General features: G+C 41.3%; 1 protein-coding gene across 4 annotated transcripts in view; it reads right to left on the bottom strand.

Annotated features, from left to right (window-relative positions):
* Nucleotides 1–25636, bottom strand: part of rnf213b (ring finger protein 213b) — a 183783-nt gene that overhangs the window by 59817 nt on the left and 98330 nt on the right. For all 4 annotated transcript variants that reach the window (XM_085963799.1, XM_085963796.1, XM_085963798.1 and 1 more), the window contains 12 exons: nt 20181–23771; nt 19612–19748; nt 17854–17949; nt 13869–13984; nt 12652–12774; nt 11279–11334; nt 10674–10827; nt 7845–7980; nt 6451–6639; nt 3400–3530; nt 1894–2051; nt 469–681 (listed from right to left, as the gene is read on the bottom strand). In XM_085963799.1, coding sequence (XP_085819925.1) covers nt 469–681; nt 1894–2051; nt 3400–3530; nt 6451–6639; nt 7845–7980; nt 10674–10827; nt 11279–11334; nt 12652–12774; nt 13869–13984; nt 17854–17949; nt 19612–19748; nt 20181–23771 — 5100 coding nt within the window. The remainder of the gene's footprint in view (nt 1–468; nt 682–1893; nt 2052–3399; nt 3531–6450; nt 6640–7844; nt 7981–10673; nt 10828–11278; nt 11335–12651; nt 12775–13868; nt 13985–17853; nt 17950–19611; nt 19749–20180; nt 23772–25636) is intronic.

Below are 25636 nucleotides of genomic sequence, written 5' to 3'. Positions count from 1 at the left end.
TACAGATATTCAGATAGCAAGCTTAAAGGCAATCTAGTACAGATTGTTTTACACTGACAAATCGCTGAAATACATTCATTAATATTGGAAATTTTATTAAATGAACCCATGCACCATTTCAAATGTGGATGAAACATTTGGGATTTACAACCTGTATCATTTCAGATTTTTTATTTAAAGGGTGATACACACGTATATGTTGCTTTTACATTGTCTATGGTTATAGCACTCACTATAATGGTATTCAATAAAGAATACCATTTCTTTCTGCCTATGATAAATGTACGGGTTAGTGACTACAGAAGAGTGATTGCAGTTCAAAAATAATGTGGTTTGGGATGTCCCGAGGAGAATGATAAGGTGCTATATAAATGTAAGATTTTTTCTTCCTTATGGTTATAAAAAAAAATTAAATTATGCTGAAAAATCATTCTGCAATTGAACTGAAATATTCTTGAGTACTCGCACCATCTCTCTGTTTTCAACACTCTGAATTTCATCTTTCATCCTCTGTAGCAGCATCAGAACTGAAGGGTGCACTGCAACAATTCGTGAAAAATTCTGCAGACGATTTTTGAAGTGTTGATACGCAAAGTGCACCCAAAGCAAAGACACATCATCTCCGATACTATGTTTTATTTTCAGCTCATTTACACAGGACATCAGTGCTCCACGAAGGAACTAAATAAAACATTCAAAAAATAAGCACAAGTTAGCTAATAACACAACATATTTAATAAATGTTTCCTCAAACGCCTCAGGCTTAGCTGTACAGTACTGTACAGAACATGAATTAATTCTCTGCTAAACCTGCAACCTCTACCACCTAGAAGAACAAGGGCAGCAGGCGCATGGGAACACCACCACCTCCAAGTTACACACCATCCTGACTTGGAAGTACATCGCCGTTCCTTAATCACCACTGGGTCAAAATCCTGGAACCCCCTCCCTAACAGCACTGTGGGAGTACCTTCACCACATGGACTGCAGCGGTTCAAGAAGGCAGCTCACCACCACCTTCTCAAGGGCAATTGGGGATGGGCAATAAATGCTGGCCTTGCCAGCGACGCCCACATCCTGTGAATGAATTAAAAAAATTTGAACCTCGTTGCCTCCGTTTTATAATGAGGGCCAATTTCGGGGACCAACTTCCTATGTCAAAAGTACGCCTGAAAGACATTTGACTCGATACTGGTGTCTGGTGATTTTTCAGGCACCACGACGGCTGCCTAAAACAGGAGTTAGGTCATTTACATATGTAAAGGGGGGCCAAACACCTGTTTTCGGACTCCTCTGGGAAATTGGATAGCGATGAGCAGAGCAGAAGCTGGGTCTACAGGGCTCTTCAGTGGCTGCTGTGACCTAAGCAGCAGCCACCAACAAAATGTTAAGGCAAGCAGCCGGATATTCATCGTCTTAAAATGGGCAAGCTGCCTGTGGAGACGTGACAAGCCCCAGCAGCTCGCTCAAATAATATTAATGAGGCCCAAGGCCCAGTTTTGGGTTGGCCTAGGACCTCCCAGTTGAGGTGTGCGTTCTGTACGCAGTGCCCATTTCAAGCCCGCAAATGGGCCTAAAGGAATTGTGCTTAGTTTTTTTATATTAACTACAATGTCCTGCATTTTACTACCACTATACATTATGCAGCTGTAATATATTTTATCTGAATGATTGGGGTAGACTTTCACTTTACTGTCTGTGCAGAGTACAAAGAAGACATTCGGGTGGGCTTCATTAGGAGTGTGGGATCCTTCCTGCTCGATTTTCGTCTCTGTGTCTGCCCAGGTGATGTTTAATGCCCAGGTGGTAAAGATCTACCTCATTATGAATAGTTTATGTGAAACTACTTCCCCCTGAGAGCTCGAGGCAATCACCTGCACTGGAATACTTTACCTCAAATTCAGGTTCGGATGAAATGCTCATGGTCATCAGTAGGAAGTCATCCAAGTACCTTAAGAAAAATTGCTGTCTCCATTCTTCACTCACATTTGAAAGGTACTTTCCAAATCCAGTTTTGTTAAATATTTCATTCAACTTTTTCTCAGTTTGTCCTGTTTGTGTGTTTGGGAAATAGAACAAGTAATAATTAATCTAATGGAATTATCTCAAGACTCCCACCTATTCAGTTCTGCTGTCTGATAAAATTTACTATTCACAATAGCTGCACTATACTGTGGCCAGAGAGAACAGTACTAAACTGAAAGAGCAGATGACTGGTGTGTACGGTATCATGGTTTCCAATGGCCCATTCCATTAGCTCAACCCTGATGACATTTTCACCTGAAAGATGAAATGGAGAATTCTTGTACTGAAAAAAAAATAGCTTACCCCCCTATTTCCAATAAAACACAGTGCTGTTGCACTGTGCAAGTATTTATGAACAGTGCAATACAAGGGGCACAAAGTAGAATTTTAAATGACTGCAAACTCCTGCTTTACGGTCACACTTCTATCAAGGGCCACCACGCTGAGCAGCAATTTGTTTGTGTGCCATTCTCACAAACATACGGTAAAATATCTCCACCTGCTTTTTAAAAACAAGCACTTTTATTATCTCTTGCAATGGCTCAGTGAGTTTATCCAGCAAGTAGCTGAGCTTTATGAGCTACAGGGGCCCCATGTTTGATCCCAAATCTCTCCCGAGTCAGCTGGTCTCCGGGCACTACAATTTGCCTCATTGAACCTAGGTTATGGAGAGCAAAATCAGCTACATTTCCCACTTTGATTGTTATCCAGTGACCTCTTGAGTGTGAAGATATTAAGGGCATCACCACACTGAAACTTGATCAGGTTCAGACTGTGCAGTTATAATGTAAAATCCACAGAAGTGTAATATGCACCTGACTAGCACAGTGTAACTAAAATTAACAGAATACATTTATCAATATTAAGGCTCGAGTTAGGAAATAAATAGGACTAAAGAAGTTGCTTTTTACCACTACGGTTCCAAAGCACTGCTCCCTGAAGTGGTAGGAGGATGTGTGTTTCAGCATCTTGTTCCCTATGTTGTTCTCAAACTGTGTCAACTTTGGGAAAATGGAACAGAGCCCACAGGGAGGATGGAAAAATCATTGTTAATGAAGACCGGCTAACCTCATGCTCTGCCTGCAAACTGGTTATACAGTGCCATTGGTGCAGGTCTGGGAGTGAGTCCCTGCTCGTCCCTGGCAGTTGAAGAAGGAAGTATGTAGCATGGGGAGATTTAAACAATGTTTTCATATAAAATCCGGATTCTCCTGTTATCATGTGATACTTCATTCCCATTTCCAGTCATAAGATCTGCAGTACTTTTTCTGAGACCCCTACCAATTGTGTATATTTAGTGATATCACAGCATTGGTGTAGACAATTAATTTTGGTTGACTCTCCACATGAACGCAGAGAATGGTTATCAAATACCTTCCATGTACTGGGCCTGAATCCACAACTCATCTAGAAAGTCTTTTATTCTCCAACTGAAAGGCAGCACATTGCCAATTTCCAGTATGTCCATCTTCATGTAGTTGTGGACAACAATTTCAGATTGTAAACTGTCAAAAGAAAAGCAAAGGTTTCCCTCAGAGATTATACAGAAAATGCAGACAATTTTAATGCATGATTTAACTATTCACATGGCAGGTAAAAGGTAGGTCAGGGAAGTGTAGGGAAGGAGGGGGCGGGCGTGCAAAATGAAACTGCGGCCCTGGAAGCTTTGTGTGGTGGTCTTCTCAGCAACAGAACCAAACCCTGCTACATAAGAACATAAAAATTAGAAGTAGGAGTAGGCCATATGGCCTCTCGAGTCTGCTCTGCCATTCAATAAGATCATGGCTGATCTTCAACCTCAACTCCACTTTCCTACTCGATCTCCATATTCCTCGATTCCCCTAGAGACCAAAAATCTATCCGTCTCAGCCTTGAATATACTCAATGATTCAGCATCCACAGCCTTTTGGGGTAGAGAATTCCAAAGATTCACAACCCTGAGTGAAGAAATTCCTTCTCATCCCAGTCTTAAATGGCCAACCCCTTATCCTGAGACTGTGCCCCCCTCACCTAGTTCTAGACACTCCAGCCAGGAAAAACAACCTCTCAGCATCTACCCTGTCAATCCCCTTCAGAATCTTCTATGTTTCAATGAGATCACCTCTGAACTCGAGAGAGTATAGGCCCAATCTACTCAATCTCTCCTCATAGGACAACCCTCTTATCCCAGGAATCATGTTAAGTCTTATACCTTCTATGGTACATGGTGTTCTCCTGTTAGATACAGCTGAAATCTTGCCCTCACTAGGTAAGACAGAAAATAATTTTTTCTTCAAAACATACTGAAGGATAAATTTCTATTTGTTCCCCATTCACCATCTCTCTGGCACAGGCTCAGAAACATGTCAACACCCGTGGCCAAGAAGTGGGGGGCTTGCAACCTGTCCCCAAGTCCTTGCCAAATCTAATCTGTACCGGGCACCAGATGGTGTTGTAAGAAACATGTAATCCTAAAGAAAGTTGCAAGTTATAAGGTACTTAATGATTCCGTAGGAAATAGATCTGCTAACCCACTGACTTATTACCCAGAAAGAAGTCCAATCACATCAGATAAGAACAGAGAGAGGCCTTAGGTCAACACAAGCACAAGCAGGCCTCCCAAACAGACATAGCAAGTCTGATAAAGGAGACAGGGAACCAGTCAGTCGAATAAGCAAAACACTCTTAACCATAATAAAACATTTAACACAAAAAGGTAAAAAATAACTGAATTCTAGCTCAGGGAATAAGATGGTCAGGAAGTACCTTTGCCCTGGTAATAAAATTCATGAGGTGAATGAAAAATGATAGACATCGGTGATCCCAACCCACCGAAATAAGATATAAATAGGCCAGAGAGAAGCTAGCGGTTAAGAGGAAGGGCTTCCTCGGAGTGGATGAAATGCTAGCTTTGGATTAACACTCTGATCAGGCTCTACCCGAGGTGCTGGCTGGCAGCTCAAGGAGAGACCCAGCAGAAGTGACCGTTGTTGCAGACAGAGACATCCGTCAACATTCATCGACGGACATCCGTCCGTCCACTGTCCATCCGACATCTGTCTGGTCATCTCGTTCTGTTCATTCCATCGCAGGGCCGTAGATTGTTCTCATCTGTCACGGGTTGTATGTCTATCTAGTTCAATCGAATGTAGCATCTGATTATGCTTAAACTGTAGCTCTCTAATAAAAAGCCTTACAACTCCTAAGATCCTTTGGGTAATCTGTATGTGATCCAAATCTTACAGTGTGCAAGGTCCTCGAGATAACTCTATAGCTTTCCCTCTCATTAGCAGGTGCCTGATTTTTGCCTAGTGTCTTCAATAGCGATGCAGATCAGTAAGTGAATTGAACCTGCATCTTACTACAGTACTCCAAAGAACCACAAAGTGGTGCTCCAGAATGCACTGCACAGCCCAATTTCAAACATATTTGGAACTGGGCCACACGTACTGCCCTCTGCACTTCATGAGCAGGGGAGACAAATGCCCACAATAATGCACAAAGTCTCGCAGCAGTTTTTTTATTTCCAAGTTATTTTGTATTATCTCAGTGGGCTGGATTTTCTCAGTGGAGACGTGCTGGAAGCAGGACCTCTGGTTTCCGGGTTTCAGTCCTGCCCCCAGCGACGTCTGACCAACCCATGCTATTTTCCCTTGATTGGTCTCGTTAAGCTCAACCTGCAGGCTGACCAGCCAATTAAGGGAAAGCCAGTGACAGATGACATCAGCATATGGCGCTTCATCTGTCAAAAGAATTGGGAAAAGCCTCAAAACTGCCTGTTAACTACCTGTTAACAGACAGTTAATTGGCTCTAATCCCCTTCCCGCCTCGAGGAGATGGGTCCCTGCGCAACTCGGGGACCCACCTACCGGGAAGATGGCACGGAGGCGGGTTGGGAGCGGGGTCGGTACCCACTCCCAGTTTCTGCCATTTTCCCAGCAGTCCCACCTCCATAGGGCTGGGAAAATTCCCCCCAGTATGTCTACCTGCGATAAAAAAAATACATCAGCTGACAGATTAGGCAGTGAACCTGCTCCCAGGCCTCTACCAATGTAGTTTTGTAACCCTTTGGTAGATGCTGTGAAGTGGCCTAGGATTAACTCCTCCTCCCATTTAAAGAACATGGGCTCTGCTCACCACTCTCTCCTGTTGGCATGGTTGAGTTTGGAAATTCGCTGTGCGACTAGCTGCAGTGACAAATCCCATGGCACCCAGCTGATCTGAAATTTCGTAGTTACCACCAGGAATTGAATACTAGGAAGATAATGAGCCATTCTGGTACTACTCAGCAGTGGGAAATCCAGTACAGTGTGATACATTAATTTGATATAGGCAAAAGATGCTATACTGATGCAGCACTGTGGAGGAGGGAGGGAGTATATTCAGAAGCATTATAGCATAGGCAATGGTCAATGAGGACCTACTGTACTTGAGAAAAATACATACCTGAAGGTCTTTCTGTTGTAAGGAACATCCAGCAGATTTGGATCACTAAAAATGTTCATCCACAATTTCCGTACAAATATAGGAGTATCATCAATTAACAAGTTTAGGTTACAGTCCCGGTCTATAACAGAGATAATCTGTGCCAGGAAAGGTGTTACTACTGTTTGAACTCGTTTCCAAAGTGTGTGCCTGTGAAACAGAAAATATATTTTTTAAACTGAGAAGCCTAGATGAAGAGCCAAGCCCCACAGTGCAAGGCAGTAGCTGTTAGATGAAACTAATCCTGTCTTTTAAAATCCTGTAGATTATTGGGGGAAGGGAGGATGAACAGTAACATTATACTGCTGCTTGTGTCAATGCCAATGCAAAGTGGCACATTGACCCCAAATCATTCGTGCAACTAGGAAGTTAAAGCCTTATCTGACTCCCAAGCCAGGAAGCAAGAAACTGCTCCTAGTAGATTGCCTCGTACGGTTTGGACTTTGCAGCATGTGTAGTATAACTCCATGCAAGTATAAAGCCATGCTTTGGAAACAGTCACTGAACCTCCCGGCACCTTTCTAATCAGAGAATGGATTTTAAAAATTTTTATGAGAGAAACATAGCTCCTGTCCATTTTCTCAACATTGAAAATCAGCAACCTATTGCGCGTGCACAGAGCTCTTTTCTTGTTGACCTGAATGTGAAGCACAGCAAGGTACATCAATGTGCTGGTAAGGAGAAGTGAAGAGGGATGAAACAGTGATGGGAATAGGGCAAGGATGACAGACAGTCTGGTAAGATGCAAGAAAGACTAAGTGAAGTGATAAAAAGTTAAACAGTGGGAAAGCTTCCCAAAATGACATGCGATGCAAGGGTAAATTCACTGATCCTGTACTCTCAGAGGGAAGTCATGTTCGAAGGGAGATACGACAACGCTAGTTAAAGAATTGGCATGGCAACACCGTGTTGCTGATTCACCAACCTACGTCCTCCGAGGGCAGCACTACGCTGAGAGCAAAGGATCGATGAATTTACCTTGCATAATTGAGATTAATTTAATTTACTAGTATGGACCTCCATCCCATTGTGTCCTTCGGTGTGAATTCAGTTAGATGTCCTATAATTAAAGTTAGCATCTTTGTACTTCAATTTTATACATAAAAAAACAATACTAGCATGAAACAAAATGTTGTTTTTGAGCCAATCACAGTGAATCATTTAGTTCCTTTGGCATACGCCTGGAACACAAATATAAGTTGTTCACAATTACTTAAAGTGCAACACCTGACTAGCACTAAATTATCAATTTCCTTGAAAAGATATTTTGCAAAGTAAGTCTTCAACAATTTATTTTTCATATTAAAAAACCCAGCTCTGGGCCTTCTTAGAACAAGGGGCAGATTTGGCTGTACCTGAAGGTGCCACCTTCCTGAAGTGCTTCAAGGTTTGAGGCTTCCCGCACCATCCACTCAGTTGCAGTGAGAGACTCCTCATCTCGCTTCAGCAGAAGAGAATGTAGCCTTTGTTTCATCATTTCCAGGAATAAAGCTAAACGTGAAAACAAAAATAGTAACATTGATGGAGTTTAGTGAAGCCACTGAAACACTGCGCCATTCTTCTGTACAGTAGAAACATCTTGCAATCGTTTGCAACATCATTGCTCATACTGTTCATTCTTGCAATAAAAGATACAGTAAATGTGTTAAATATGAGAATCAGTTTGAAGGATTATTTCAAAATGTCCAAAATACTGAAATGAGAGCATGCACGACCATTATAAATTAAATGCTTTAATCTATGCATTCTATATTTAAACTGGTTATTTAAGCAATTCCAGTTATTGAAAAAGCCTGAAACCCAAAAGCTGTTTCTGTTGAGTTTACAATTTCTAATGATATTTCATGATCAATATCAGCCTGTGCATGAATGTCTCAATTGCTGCGGTATACTTTGCTATACTCTGAAGCCTGACAGATATGATGTTACATAGAAACATAGAAGATAGGAGCAGGAGTAGGCCATTCGGCCCCTCGAGCCTGCTCCGCCATTCAATGAGATCATGGCTGATCATCCAAATTCAGTACCCTGTCCCTGCTTTCTCCCCATATCCCTTTAGCCTTAAGAAATATATCTAACTCCTTCTTGAATATATTTAATGAATTGGCCTCTACTGCCTTCTGTGGTAGAGAATTCCACAGGTTCACCACTCTCTGGGTGAAGAAATTCCTCCTCATCTCTGTCCTAAATGGCTTACCCCTTATCCTTAGACTGTGACCCCTGGTTCTGGACTCCCTGGCCATCGGGAACATCCTTCCTGCATCTAGTCTGTCTAGTCCTGTTAGAATTTTATAAGTTTCAATGAGATCCCCTCTCATTCTTCTAAACTCCAGCAAGTATAAGCCCAATTGACCCAATCTCTCCTCATACGTCATTCCTGCCATCCCAGGTATCAGCCTGGTGAATCTTCGCTGCACTCCCTCCATGGCAAGAACATCCTTCCTCAGATAAGGCGACCAAAACTGCACACAATACTCAAGATGTGGTCTCACCAAGGCCCTGTACAACCGCAACAAGGCATCCTTGTCCTGTACTCGAACCCTCTCGCTACGAAGGCCAACATACCATTTGCCTTCTTAACCGCCTGCTGCACCTGCATGCTTACCTTCAGCGATTGGTGCACAAGGACACCCAGGTCTCGTTGCACTTCCCCTTCTCCCAATCTATTGCCATTCAGATAATAATCTGCCCTCCTGTTTTTGACACCAAAGTGGATAACCTTGCATTTATCCACGTTATATTGCATCTGCCCAATCACCCAACCAGTCCAAATCATACTGGAGTTTCTCGGCATCCTCCTCACAGCACACACGCTCACCCAGCTTTGTGTCGTCTGCAAACTTGGAGATATTACATCTAGTTCCCTCGTCTAGATCATTAATATATATTGTGAATAGCTGGGGTCCTAGGACCGATCCCTGTGGTACCCCACTAGTCACTGCCTGCCACTCGGAAAAAGACCCGTTTATTCCAACTCTTTGCTTTCTGTCTGCCAACCAGTTCTCTATCCAAGTCAATACCTTGTCCCCAATCCCATGTACCTTAACTTTACACGCTAATCTCTTATGCGGGACCTTATCGAAAGCCTTCTGAAAGTCTAATTACAACACATCCACTGGTTCTCCCTTATCTATTTTACCAGTTACATCCTCAAAAAATTCCAGTAGATTAGTCAAGCACGATTTACCTTTTGTAAATCCATATTGACTTTGTCCGATCCTGTCACTGTTTTCCAAGTGCTCTGCTATTACATCTTTTAAAATGGACTCTAGCATTTTCCCCACTACCGATGTCAGGCTTACCAGTCTATAATTCCCCGTTTTCTCTCTACCACCTTTTTTGAATAGTGGGGTAACATTAGCTATCCTCCAATCCATGGGTACTGTTCCAGAGTCTATCGAATTTTGGAAGATGACCAGCAATGCATCTACTATTTCTAGGGCCACTTCCTTAAGTACCCTAGGATGTAGATTATCAGGCCCTGGGGATTTATTGGCCTTCAATTTCCCCAACACCATTTCCCTACAAATACTGATTTCTTTCAGTTCCTCCCTCTCATTAGACCCTATGTTCCCCGACATCCTGGGAGGTTATTTGTGTCCTCCTTTGTGAAGACAGAACCAAAGTATGTATTTAATTGGTCTGCCATTTCTTTGTTCCCCATTATAAATTCCCCTGATTCTGACTGCAAGGACTTCACCAATCTTTTTTCTCTTCACATATCTATAAAAGCTTTGAGAGTCAGTTTTTATGTTCCCTGCAAGCTTACTCTCATACTCTATTTTCCCCATCATAATTAATCCCTTTGTCCTCCTTTGTTGAATCCTAAACAGCTCCCAATCCTCAGGTTTACTGCTTTTTCTGACCAATTTATATGTCCTCTCCTTGGATCTTATGCTATCCCTAATTTCCCTCGTTAGCCACGGTTGAGTCACCTTTTTTGTTTTATTTTTATGCCAAACTGGGATGAACAAATTCTGTAGTTCATCTATGTGATCTTTGAATGTTTGCCATTGCCTATCCACCGTCAACCCTTTGAGTGACACTCCCCAATCAATCCTACCCAACTCGCGCCTCATACCATCGTAGTTTCCTTTATTTAAATTCAGGACCCTAGTTAATTTTCAAATTGCTACTTTTAGACATTAAAAACTTTGATCAATGTAAAACAGTTAACAACAAACCTTTGAACTCCACATCTTCTGTTAACAGTGAAAGCAGGATTTCTACTCGTGTAGTGCTGCGACTAGAACCCTGGTGCAGGTCCCTCAGCATGCTAACAGCAGACTGTACACAGCTCCTTATGAGGGAGGTTGTATCCAGCACCTGTTCTTTATCCTTTTTTTAAAAAAAGTGAAATTTACAACCCAGTTTGTAAATTGGCAAGGTATATATAAAAAACTAACTACAAAAGACACACTACAACACACACTACAACAATGCAGCACAACTTAAAATTGTTAATTGCCATCAATCTTACGAATGCAGGAACAACTTCTACACTTAAATTCACATGCAAAATGAAAGTACAAATTTCCTAATATGTTTAAGCTATTTTTCCTAATATGTTTAAGCTATTTTTGCTGCTACATTACTGTAGGTTTATTTTTGTTCTCTGAAATTTTGAAATGCCAACTTGAACCTGCTAAAATCTGCTTATTCTTTGTTAATGGGAAAAAAAAGCTTAATTTCAGGATTTTCAGAGACACTGCACAACATACCATACTGCAGGCACTGTCAATAGGAGATTCAGTGAGACAAATGATTTCAAATGAATTAAAACGCTTACAAAAGGTAGTTCAGATAAAGGTTCTTTAATCATCTCCTCCTGATCTACAATCATGGCTGAAATACAAACAGATATCTGTTAAGTACACCAATTTTTATTTCACAAAGCCATCTCTAGTGAACTATCACCAGCTCATTGATCAACTAAACAACTACCAACAGAACAGTTGGTAGGTAATTGATAAGTTAATAACAATCCAATACTAAAGTATAGGCTATGACTTTATTATACCAATTAAGGGATAATAATTGTATCAAAAAATAATAATTGATCCAGACACATATCAAACAGACCCTTATATTCTGAGTGCGGGAAAGAGGAAAGCTAATCATTAACTCAATTAATATTTGATTATCAAAATCATTTAAAAACATTTATATGTACTTTGAGATCAATATTTTGAAATTGTAACTTTTATATTGGTCGAAATTCAATATTAAATATTGATGCAAATATGTGATGGTACTGGTAGATAGATCATTTCAGCTATCAGCACAGTTGTGCTGCAGCAGTGAAGTTAATAAAGAGGATCTTGGATGGTATAGCCAGGGAAAGAGCACAAATCACAGGGAAGTGTTCGAGTTTGTAGAGAGCACTGGTCCGGCCTCACCTGCAGTACTATATACAATTCTGGTCACATATTACGAGAAAGACATCTTTGCATTGGAGGGTATGCTGCAAAGAGCAACTATATTGATGGCTGGGATTAGGCATCGGAGTTATTAAAAAAATGCAGAAACTGGGAATGTTTACACTGGATAAGAGCAGGCTTAAGGTGATGTTATAGGGTACAGACAAGATAAACGTCAGTATGCTTAACATAGTCAGTTACAGGCCGGTATCGTGGGATTTGGAGTGCTTAAACACTAGGACTGGCCAGATGGATGGCAGTGGGTTTTTTCCATTCCTATATATTGTTATGTTCCTTTGTGTGTCAAGCATTCTGTACCACAGGGCAGAACATTGCTCACATTTGCAATTCCCTTTAAGACGATGGAGAATGAAGAAGAAAAGAAAAATCCCTGTGATTTGTGCTCTTTCCCTGGCTATACCATCCAAGATCCACAGGCAGAGAAGGAAGATCAGAGGGTCAGAACAACATAGATAGGGGTGCAGGTCATCTGCTTGCCCTTATCGTCTAGGAATAGCACATGGCACAGGGACCTAAACGTGGAAAAAATACATGATAAAGATGCTACTGTATAATTCACTATATGTATTAAACTAGAAGACCGTTCCAACTTTAGGATGCTTATAATTTATCTGGAAGTTAGGTAAACCATTAAAATTATTGCAAAAAATGTTCATGGGAGTCATGTTGAAGGGATCGAGATAGTGTCCAGAAAAGAATATGAAAAATATAAAATACATACATTCAGGCTCCCCTGGATCTTTGCCAAACAGCTGGCTAATAGTAATGCTTTTGAAAGCAGTCACATCTGCAATCATGTCTTTCGACTTCCTGAGGTCATCAATATGAACTGACTGCCATGGGTCTAAAAAGAGATAGAAATTTATTAACATATAGAGCCACAATTCGCTGCAACTTACTTTTATGACAAATGTACTGATGCATAAACTGGGCTACATATTGATTAAACATTACAAAGGTTTAATACACAGAGTTGACACAAACCACGAATCGTATATTCCATAATTTATAATGTCCATAGTAACCACTCTGATGTTGCAATAGCTTGCTCGGACATTATTCAGTGGCTCAAGAAAAACTGGAATTATTAACTTTTAAATATACTTGCTCATCTGCATAAATTTGAACACAGTTGTCCCAATGTCAGCCCTATTGATCATTTGACCATCTGCGATTGTTGAACAACCCCCTTTGCTTGTACTATGTCATTCTATCACAGCAAAAATACTTACTGACCATTTGTGATTTTTTTTTAAAATAAGGGTTTTATAAATGGATTGGAAGCACTCTTCTCCCATCCCCCAAATATTTCCCTTTCAGAAAAGCAAAAAGCAGCTTACCATACGGTGGCTAGTTTTCTGGTCATATTGTCATTTTCCGAGTGTGCCCCAGCCCTTGGAATGTAGTGTTTCTTTGCTTGGCCTGAACTCTATACATTTCCACTGAAATCAATGAGCAGGACCGGGGGGGGCAGGGTGGGAGGCTGAAGCGACCGTGAACATTACATGACTTGCTGGTTAAGTGGAACAATTTCTCCATGAATATGATCAGGTCATTGTACAGACATATTCTGAACGATTCCTTTAAATTAAAGAGACCAGTAGCAAACGCTCAGAAGTACTTTATGGGGAGATTCATGATAAATCCAGCAGGCTCTTAATCGAATTAAGAATCCAGCCAAGTCCCTATTTTAAAACTTGCTAAAGTAATTTACCTCCTATAAAATGTCCCAAATAAAATAGATCAATAATAATCGACAATAGTTGCAGTATAATATTGCATCAAAGTATTGGATGGCACATACGCTAGTATACAAATTAAATACATGCTCCAACAGTACATGAGCTCAGGAGTTGCAAGCTTTAGTTTTTCTTCAAATGTAAATCTGAAGCATGAAGAAAAAAAAAATCACACTGCTGTAAAGTATTAATTTTTTACCTCCATGAAATCCTACGTATGTTGATCCACCTTCCATTCTTGGCAATTTAGTGATGAAATACACATAGACTGTTCCATCACTTTTGCTTTTGCTGATTTCATTTATAGTCGAATACCTACCCAAAGAACAGGACGTTGTATTATAACATGTAAACTAACTCAAACATTTCAGTTCATTGAATAATCTTCCACATGTTAAAATTTCTTCTGTGTGTCCAAGCTGTGATTGTTACGTCTATGTGCCAATTTTCCTTTCCTCATTGGTTAAGTGATTTTTCTTACTCGTCAGTTAATGTCTGTTTCTATCCTTTCTAATCAGTACTTTTGGTTATTTTCTACTTTCATTATTCATCAGTCAGTCTGGAAATTTACAGGAAACCATCTTTACAAATGTTAATATAAAATGCATTTATTGTGAAACAAGCAAAAGAAATTCATAACACAATGAGTCAAGTTAAGTAAAATAATTTTCTACCAAACACAAGGATCTAGAAACAAAATGACAAAGAGATCATTCTTTTTTTAAAGGTTTGGGAATGAAAAATGAGATTAATCTATCTTGTCTAATTTAAATTTATTTTTATTGTAAAGCAGTAACAGCATAAAAACAAGTATTATTGGTGAAAATATTCATTACATGTAGGAATAGCAGTAAATTGCAGTTAACAACAGAAAATGCTAGAAAAACTCAGCAGGCCAGGCAACATCTGTGGAGAAAATAGAGTCGACGTTTCGGGTCTAACCCTTTTTCAAAACTGGAAAGGAAATGAAATAGATCGAAAGGCAGGGCTGGGAGAGAACAAAAGAAGTGAAGAGACATTAAGAGGTATTCAAAACGAGACAAGATGGTGATAGGACTGGTGGAGACAAAAGTCGGCTCTAGATTGTGTGTGCAATGTTCTGGCAGAATGACAGCTGCAATGCGAGAGAGAAAAAAAGGGGGGGGGGGGGCCAAGGCCAAAACAAAGATGTGGATAAAATATAAGCAAAAATGTAATGGGGGCCGAGGTTATGATCTGAAATTGTTGAACTCGATATTGAGTCCGGAAGGCTGTAAAGTGCCTAATCGGAAGACGAGGTGCTGTTCCTCGAGTTTACGTTGAGCTTCCGTGGAACAATGCAAGAGGCCAAGGACGGTGAGGTCTGAGTGGGAATGGGGCGGTGAATTAAAGTGACAGGCGACCGGAAGCTCGGGGTCACCCTTACGGACTGAACGGAGGTGTTCCACAAAGCAGTCACCCAATCTGCGTTTGGTCTCCCCAATGTAGAGGAGGCCGCATCGTGAGCAGCGAATACAGTATACTAGATTGCAAGAAGTACAAGTAAATCACTGTTTCACCTGGAAGGGGTGTTTGGGGCCCTGGATTGCAGTTGTCCAGGCATGCAGTAGGTGCAATCAGAAATTAACAACTTATAACTGAACTCCCAGCAATATGTATTCCTGCTATTCAGTGCCAGGAGAGCACAGGATTTTAGTACATGATGCATATTTAGGAAGAACATCTCAAGTCCCATCACTAAATCCATGTTTATAAAGAAGAATTCTACGAAAGGACCATTTTTAAGCCAATTATGATGCGGTTTGGATGCACAATAAATCTGTGGGCTGTGTCATGGATTGGGAGACCCAGTTTATCACTGCTGACATCTTGGTCATTTCTCAGTGAGAGAGTTGCTAGCCTCGGCCAAGGCACAAGGTGAAGCGCCAAACTCTACTGACCAAAAAAGCGGGTGCAGATCAGCACACTCTCCACCTTTGGTCAGACTTGCTCCCTTTTACTGCCTCACTACAATAAGACACAGTTGTCTTTCTCTAGTTTCTCTCATGTTTCTCCTCATGCATTCTCTGAGCACATCTTGTCCATGAGATCCACCTCCTACTCCCTTCACCCCATTCCCTACTAAACTGCTGATTAACCAACTTCCATTCATGGCCCCCGTGCTAGCTGACATTGTAAATGGTTCTCTCTTCTCCCTTTCAAAATAGCCATCATCAGAAAACCTATCTACAACTGCTCTGTCTTTGCGAACTACCGGCTAATCTCCAAACTCACTTTCCTCTCCAAAGTCCTTGAACGTGTTGTCACTTCCCAAATCTGCATTCATCTTTCCCAACAAACTCCATGTTTGAATCTCTCCAATTATGTTTCCGTCTCCACAATGGCATCCTCAGTAATTGTGCTACATTATCCCCCCTCATCCCCCTTGGCCCTTTGATATGGTCGACTACACCAGCCTCCTCCAATGCCTCTCTGTTGTCCAGATCAATGGTACTGCCTTCACTTGGATCCACTCCGATCATAGTCAGAGCATCTCCATCAATGGCATCTCTTCCTGCCCCGTTAACCCCAAGAATCCAACCTTAAGCCCCTCCACTTCCTCAACTACACCTTTGGTGCCATCACCCACAAACATGGGGTCAGCTTTCACATGTATGCTGCTAACACTTACAAGGCTTTGGAGAGGGTATAGAAGAGATTTACTAGAATGGTTCCAGGGATGCGGGATTGCAGTTATGTGGATAGACTGGAGAAGCTGGGGCTGTTCTCCTTAGAACAGTGAAGGCTAAGAGGAGATGTGTTTAAAATCATGGAGGTTTTAGCTAGAGTAAATAAAACAAAACTGTTTCCAATGGCTGAACAAAAGAACCAGAGATGACATTTATAATGGCCTTCTTCTGTGCAGTACTGTACTATTCTATGATTCTATAACACCCAGCTCGACCTCTCCACTGCTTTTATGTTGTCACCCTGCTTGTCCGACATCTAGTCTTGAATGAGCCACAGTTTCCTCTAGTTAAACAACATTGGAAAGACTGAAGCCATTGTCTTCGTCCTCCACTACAAACAGTCCTCAGCATTGATTCCATCATCCTCTGCAGCCACCGTCTCAGGCTGATCCAGACATTTTGCAACCACAGGATCCTATTCGAACCCGGCTGAGCTTCCAACCTCATAGCCTCTTGATCACAAAGTCTGCCCACTTACATTTTCGTAATATCACCTGCCTCCACCCCATCTGCTGCTTTATTTGTTCATGGGATGTGGGCGTCGCTGGCAAGGCCAGCATTTATTGCCCATCCCTAATTACCCTTGAAAAGGTGGTGGTGAGCCACCTTCTTGAACCGCTGCAGCCCGTGTGTTGAAGGGAGGGAGGGAGTTCCAGAATTTTGACCCAGCTACGATGAAGGAACCGCGATATATTTCCAAGTCAGGATGGTGTGTGACTTGGAGGTGATGGTGTTCCCATGCGCCGGCTGCCCTTGTCCTTCTAGGTGGAAGAGGTTGCGGGTTTGGGAGAAACCCTCATATGTTCCTTTGGCATTTGTACTTGACGATTCTAATGTTCTCCTGGCTGGCCTCCACCCTCTAATATTCAGCTCATCCAAAACTCTGCTACCTGTATCCAATTCAGCACAAAGTCCCTCTCATCCATCACTTCTCGGCGACCTACACTGGGTCCCGGTCCCTCAATGCCTCCAATTTAAATTTCTCATCCTCCTGTTTAAGTCTCTTTACAGTCTCAGCTCTCCGCATCTCTGTAAACTCCTCCAGCCCCACAACTGGCCCCAAACTCTCCATTCCTCCAACTCTGGTCTTGTGCATTCTCATTCCTTTTACCCCATCATTGTCTCCTAGGCCCTATTCTTTGGCATTCCCAAACATAAGACCGTCTTCTTCTCCATCTCTCTTTCCTCCTTTAAGATCCTCCTTAAGTTCATCTATGCAGTTATCTGTTATCACTGAATGGTGATTTTGGCTAATTAAACCTGAGGCACTTTTCACTCAGTATCATTCATTCTTTAAAGTGAACAAGGTCTACAAGAAGGGAAGTCATATTGCTTTGCAACTGTAGTAACTATGCTACAGGACAGCAGCAGAAGAGCACATAACTAGGTCCACATTGTTTTAATATATACCAACAAAGAAGCAACAAAAAAAAGAAAATAATTGCAGCGAAGGCAGAACACAGACACGGTACTCACTTTGCAGAAGCAATCAAATTTGCACTTTGCGAACTGTTTTCAAAGTCTGTTTGTATGAGCAAGATTTTGTTTCCTTGGCTGGAATCAACAAATTGCCTGTTGACAAAGAAAATATTTGAGGACATTTAACTAGGTCATGCTGGCATACTGAACTCGGTTAATTCAGCTTCTAAAAGAGCGCTTCACTTTGCAACAGCCAGGTTTCACTTAGCAACAGCCAGTGTTCAAGATTGAAGTAGGGCCTTGGGATGTTTATAGTATTGCCATACTGTAAACATCCCATCCCATACCATTGCAATCTTCGCAAGAAGATATTGAAGTACAAGCTGGTTGAAGGACAGTACATTGAATGTAAACTACCGAATGTTGATGTACGAGAAATGTAAACTTGTGTGCATCGGCTGAAGGACGATGATTTTGACCGGAGACTACCATATAAGGCCAGGCCACTTCCAGTTTGTTAAAGAAAATAGTGTATAAAAGAAAGACGCTTTTGTGTTAATTTTAGAGAAAACTTTCTTCAGTGCATGCCTACACTCTGAACTGCTGATGAAACTCCGCTTGTAAACTGCGTTATACTCTGAAGTTATATTCTGCTTTTAGATTGTTTTCTATGTTAAAGTAGGAAAAATAACGTGATTCTTTACTACTCAACAGAACACTGTTTAAATACAACAGGTCAGCATTTTGTTTACATTTGAACAGTGGGGAAGCAAGGATTAAGGAGGGCTCCCCTTGAGGAAATATTGACCAGTACACCAGTTATCTGGTGACCCTCACTATTTGTGTTGTAGGATCTTTATTATAAATAAGACAGGAACACTTTGATTACAATTCATCTAAACAGTCGCCTTTCAAGTAGGGTCCCCCCATAACATGCAACAGTCATTACAAAGTACATTCATTTATTACCAACTACTTTTTAGGAAACATTTCTATTACAATTTTATTGCTTGCATATTCATCAGCAATATGAAGTTTAAGAAAAAATGTTTTGCATTTTTATTCTGATTACTCCTTACACTAGTTCCCCAAAGATCAACACAATTTACCATTTTACTTTAAAAAAGAATCAATTAAGAATTACAGACAAGTTTTGACTGTAGTGGAGGGATATAGTTGTTAACTACTGACCTGAAAGGATATATGTAGAAATTCCAATGACAGTGAAAGGAAATCTATTGTAATGCTTCAAAGCAAAGACAGATAGTCATACGGGGCATTCTTAAAATTTAAACCAAGCCGGTTAAAAGCAAATTCAGAACGAAAAGGGCTATGAGAACATGGAATTCATTCCATATTAAGGCATAAATACGGCACCAATTGAGATGTTTAAAAGGGAAATAAATACTTACTTGGGAAGTAAGGGTATTAAGGGATTTGAAAAAAAGGGCAGGGAATTGTGATTAAAAAGTTAGATTTGCTATGACTAAATAAAATGGTACAACAGGCTTGATTTGACAAATGGCCTACTCCTATTTGCCTGTTGGACATTTTGACATTCTCAAGGCCATTTCCTAATCTAGAAGGAAATAATTTAAATTATTGTAACTAAAAATAAAAATCAACACTTGGACTAAATTTAAAAACTCAATGTCTTCATCCACTGTGCAGAATACAACTTGTGCTTTGTGACACTAGCAAAAATGGCCTTTTTGTTGCACACTGCCGCCGTCACTCATTGAAGGCAACTGCCAATTAGCAGGTAATGGTGAAACTTAATATCAAATTTAATTCGAGTACCAGCCGAAAACCAACCTGATCATCTTCAGAAACGAATGTTCTGTCTCAAACTGCTGCAGTGAGAGAAAGACGACAGTCTGAACAGTGTCGCTTACTTCCCTTTGCAAAAAATCAATATCAGAAGCTGTTAGAAGCCGTGAATAAGTTGTAACCTGAAACAAAGAGTAGGCAGTTCTTTAATTACGGGTAAGAATTCAGCGAACATAAAGATCCTCATTACCTAGGTGTAGATTTGTCCACTTTTTACACCAGCCATGGTCTTACTAAGCAAGGCCGAGATTGCCAATTTAATACCAAATTGTGAACATAACTGAAGTTAAATGTAGATAAAAACAGAAATCTGGGTCAGTTAAATTATTATATAATGAACTCACCTGTAGACAAAGATCAAACTTCAATACATTAAAAGGATTCCATCTTTTAAGACTACCTAAGGAAACCTACAGTCAATCTCAAAAGTGATTATAATGGGATTTCTCTCTAAATCTGTATTATAGCTAGACTAGGAAACTGTAACCCAATAACTGAAGTATAAGTTACTATTACAGCATAGAAAATTACATTTATCATTAAAAGTAGATTACCTCAGTGAAAACTGCCCAATATTGAACTTCGGATTTGGTGTGAGAATGGATGAAATCCGCAAGGGAATCATGATGCTGGTCTGCAAAGTATTTCTGCATTATCGCATCAGCGGAACATGCAGCAAATTGAGAACTAGTTAAACGAACCACAGAATCTGGGGTGGCACAATTCAACAACACCCATCGTGCTTCTTCGAGAATTTTCTCCCAAGAACCTAGAGTCTGCTTCAACCTTTGTGTTATTTGTAAAACAACGGATGCACAGGTGTCAGAGTGATAGCCAACGAACACATCAGATGGACTGTATCTCTGCTGCCTTCCATGGATTGATGCATATCTGGGTCCGACTGCTGTGAAAGTCTGCACCCACTGCTTCAAGTGTTCTACAATATCCCTTTGACCTCTATCAAGGACTGTGTTAATATCGAGATAATGCTTCTCAAGCCTATTGATAAGTGGAATGGGAAACTCTTTGTAGACCACCTCCTTCTCTTCTATAACTATCAGTCTGAAATCTGGATGGACTCTGCATTTGACTCTATGAGTCCCCAAACCTAAATCCACATACTTCTGTCCTCCAAGGTACACGTAGTATTGATTCAACGCATCATACAGGCTTTCGTAAAGATTCTGTAGATTTAAGAGAACCACCATTTGTCCAGTTTCCATGCAAATCTTCACACGGTTGATGTTTCTGCAAATCTGAGTATATTCTTGATCTTTGGGAAAACTGGACCCAAAGATGATCTCAGGCTGATGTTGATTGGAGAAAAACATCTGCTGAAGTATTTGAAGAGCTGCGTAGTTTTTGGTTAGAACGAGAAGGTACCGGCATTCGCTGTCGTGAGAATCAGCATATATGTTGTGCTTGAGCAGATCTAATGTGTTGATGTTATCATGGGAGGCATTCTGAAGCACAGACTTGAAAACATCCATAACATTAACATCATCACTTCCACTGAAGTTACGCAACACAACTTGCACTAACTGCTCTGGGGTTGGTTCTGATTTGGAGGCTTTTGAAAGTGAAAAGACCATTTTTATTAAACTGTAATAATCGCGTAGCCCGAAAAACTCTTTATTTTGCTCTTTGCAAATCTTTAGATAAGCTTCTGCAAAGCTCACAAACAAACCGAGCACTTTTTTCTGTATCACAGGATCAGATGAACAGATCCCTTTGGCACTTTCAATCAGTTCTTTTTTGTCAGGATCCCCTCGTGACACAAAAATTCCTCTGTTCATTTTGGCAGGATCTAGAGCCCAGTTGGATATTCCAATGAAACCAACTTTTTTGTGTTTAAGGGGGTCATCGTCAATGCACCCATCTTCCAAGAGTGGATGAAGGGTTTTCAGTGGCATTTTCGGAGAATCTTCAGCGAGGCCAATTTCATCCAAGACAACCACTGAAACATACTCATCAAGGTTCTTCCCTTCTTGGAAGCGTGCACACTGCTTAAATGTATTAATGATTCCTTCAGGTGTGGAATGAGGACTGCACTGAAATGACACTAAATGGATCTGTTTTAGGTCTTTATACAGTTCAGAATGAGCTGCTTGTCCCTGCATGGCATCTGCTACAATCGTTTTTGCGAGTGATTTTGAACTACCAGGCTTTCCAACCAAGAACAGTGGGATTTTAAGCTCAATGCAAATGACCATCATGAAAACGTTTTCTTTCAATGCGGAATTCCTTGCAATCGTTTCTCGCAGCGGTACACCACTCAATAAAAGATCTTGGAGGAGCACGAGTTGCTCCAAGAATTTGAAAGGATTATTGTATGGTGCAGGGAGATGGCGGCAGATGACTTTCCGATACGTACTCTTCTTTTCTAAACATGCATGATAACAAACTCCAAGTGCCAACACAAAGGCCCAGATGACGTCATTGCGCAATGCAATGAGTGCATTCTTATTGACACCACCTTGTAATTGTTTCAATTTGTTTAACAGCATCTGGCGACGGCTATAAAACCAAACAAACACCTTCATGCACCTCTCCACATCTCGAAGACTGACAAAACTGCACTCATCTTGCTGATGTCTCATGAAATGTTGTGAAGCTGACAAAATATCCACTATGCATGTAATATTGGTAGAGGGAACTGAAATGGACTGAGTCAGCCTTTGGACAATTTGCTGGATGTACATCTTCTCAGTGATGTCATTAAGTTGCCCAAAATCCCACACTAATGGTATCATACTTGGAGGTAAAGCTTGTACACGATAAACAAGTTGCCTCAAAGGAATAGATCCCAGTTTATCTTCTGTTTCATCTGCTCGGACGCGGTAGCCTAGTCCAGCTGACTCTAAACGCTTTATCATCTCATCTGTATGTTTTCTGTAAGGATTGCAGGCCGCTATTATCTGCAAACCTGTATTGGAGGTTAAAGGCCCCCCTTCAATCATTTGGTCACAAAGAACTTCCTTAATGCAGCTAACAGCTTCCGTTGTATTGGCTTCATCGAAAAAGAGAATGGTGTCAAAATCAAAATTCTGCTTGTTGTGCATTGCAAGAGCTTCTGCATGTTTAATTTTTGAATAGATCATGTCTGCAGTTGTTCCTCCGTGAACTTTCACTAGTTTCAGGTTCTCAGTGTCAACACCAACTTTCCGCAACTCACACAAGAACTTGATCAGCCTGGTCTTGCCACAGCCAGTCTCCCCCATGATGATCACAGGAATGCCACACCTAAAACGCATGTGAATCGCAAGAATTTTTAAAATATTATCCGTGGTGAGCTCGTAAGTTTCATCAGGGTCCATTGGCCACTGAATGCCCAATACTGTGCAAAGCCGCTCAATCTTTTCACTACGTGGAAGTTGGTCAAAATCGGTGTTGAATGGGACTCTTTGTAGCAGTAAGCCTTGGTACAGCTCACGGGTCATTATATTTGGTTTAATAACCTTGCCATTTGTTGGGTTTATAGCATCAATCCCGCCATGATCATTTTCTCTGAGGTGGAAACCAATGAAGGTCATAGATGTATGGTCATCATTAAAGAAAATGTAAGGATGTGGTTCAGATTCCCACCTTTTTCTTACAAGAAATGGTGCAAGATCTTCTTCAGTAACACCGTCTAAGTTTGTAGTTTGCCTTCCTGGGCTCTGGTCTGAGATACTCAGAGAAGGGGTTGCGAAATCTCTCGCCATCAAAATCATGAAATTAACAACGAAATTTTTGAATCCTTGCAGAGTATCTTTAATCATTTCGAAGTCACAAAACACGGAGGTTTCACAGTCCTTCAACTGCAGGTTAAGAAACCAGGCAAAATTCCGCAACTCAGACCAAGAAGGATCCATCACCCCACAATAGATCAAAAACAGTTGCAGGCACTCTACATGGCTGCCTTCAACAGTCCCCTCCAGGTAACTAAAGGTATCCAGGTTCTCTTGGTTTTTGAATCTTTTGAGATACTGATATGGTCTTTGAAATGCTTCATTCTGAAATTCTTCATTATCCACGAGAGGATCGATGTCATTCCATGAAAGATTTTCAGATTTTCTTACTTCCTGTTCAAGTACTTCCTTTGGTGGTCTACAGTATACTTTGGGGAAAACATCCAGAAAGCTGTGCTTTGGCACTTGGGCGCCCTGAAATTTAAAAACAGATAACTAAATCAGTAAAACTGACGAAAGGTCATCGACCTGAAACGTTAACTCTGTTTCTCTCTTCACAGATGCTGCCTGACCTGCTGAGTATTTCCAGCATTTTCTGTTTTTATAACTAAATCAGAACATTATTTTGACTATCCATTCCATCTGCTCATTCTTTGGCTAACACAATTTCCAACTTTTTAAAGAAAGATGCCGAAGAATAAGCAGCATTATACAATTATATTTTCATGAGGAGATAAATTTTGATATATACTTAAAAGAACATATTTTCAAAGCAGGTCTTCAAACATCTCTTTTTTTAAATAAAACAAAGTTCTATACTATGGACATCACCAAGATTGAAGAATAAGGGTAGAAAGAGGCAGGCAGGGCAGGAATCCTCTGGAAGTATGGCATTCTCAAACCGATATTCAGCATTTAATACCGGTGAGGGTGGCGACGCCTCGAAGGAGTGTAGTCCCAAGCCTGCCACCAGGAGGCAAAGGGCTGCACGGGGCAGGGGGGGGAAGATGGCAGGTTCAGCAAAGTGCAGGAACGCAGTAGTAATTGGGGATTCGATAGTCAGGGGGACAGACAGGCAGTTATGCTAACGTCAATGTGAGACCCACATGGTATGTTGCTTCCCTGGTGCCAAAGTAAGGGACATCATGGAGAGGGTGTAGAATATTCTGCGGGGGGGGGGGGGGGGGGGGGAAGAGCCAGAAGTCGTGGTCCATGTCAGAACCAACAAAATAGGGAGGAAGAGGGTTGTGGTCCTGCAGTCAGAATTTAAGGAGCTAGGAAAGAATTTAAAAGCTGGACCGAAAAAGGTAGTCATCTCTGAATTACTCCTAGTGCCACGTGCTAGTGAGAGTAGAAATAGGAGGATATGGCAGGTTAATGCGTGGCTAAAAATAAAGAGAGACTTGCATTTTATTGCGCTTTTCACCACCTCAGAACGTCCGAAAGCGCTTTACAGCCAATGAAGTACTTATGAAGTGTAATCACTATTGTAATGTTGGAAACACGGCAGCCAATTAAGCACAGCAAGCTCCCACAAACAGCACTGTGATAATGGCCAGATAATCTGTTTTTGTTATTGATGCGCTATCGATTCTAATAAAAGGCCGAGTAGAGTTCAGAACAACAGGCTTTTATTAACTACTGAATGCAACTACAAACAGATCAGGACTGTGCCTCTAGTGGACGACCGAATGGCAGAGAGCTGCCGTGCAGCCGTCCTTATACCAGGTAGCCAAGGGCGGAGTCAGCTGAGGCATAGTCAGGTATAACAGTGAAACAAGAGTGAACGACAACAACAACAATAGTGAACACAGTGAACGACAGTGGTTTACCACAGTTATGTTGATTGTGAGATAAATATTGGCCAGGACACCGGGGATAACTCCCCTGCTCTTCTTTGAAATAGTGCCATGGGATCTTTTACGCCCACCCGAGAGAGCAGACAGGGCCTCAGTTTAACGTCTCATCCAAAAGACAGCACCTCCGACAGTGCAGCATTCCCTCAGCACTGGAGTGCCAGCCTAGATTTTTGTGCTCACGTTCTTTGGCGTGGGAGACATGGTGCAGAAGGGAGAGCTTCAGAATCCTGGGATGTTGGGGCCAGTTCTGTGGCCTAGACAGTTGAAGGTATGGCTGCCAATGGTGGGCGAAGGGAGCAGGGAATGCACAAGAAGTTGGAGTAACAGAGTTCTTGGAGGTTATAGGGCTGGAGGAGATTACAGAGATAGGGATGGGTAAGGCCATGGAGGGATTTAAACACAAGGATGAGAGCTTTAAATTGAAGGTGTCGACGGATTGAGAGCCTTTGTCGGTCAGCAACCACAATGGTGATGGGTGAG

The sequence above is a fragment of the Somniosus microcephalus genome, chromosome 21, assembly GCF_052327205.1.
Source record: "Somniosus microcephalus isolate GS21.2 chromosome 21, FLI_Smic_1.0, whole genome shotgun sequence".
Taxonomy (NCBI): Eukaryota; Metazoa; Chordata; class Chondrichthyes; order Squaliformes; family Somniosidae; genus Somniosus; species Somniosus microcephalus.
The sequence above is the reverse complement of the archived record's forward strand: the minus strand, read 5'-3'. Positions and strand labels throughout refer to the sequence as shown.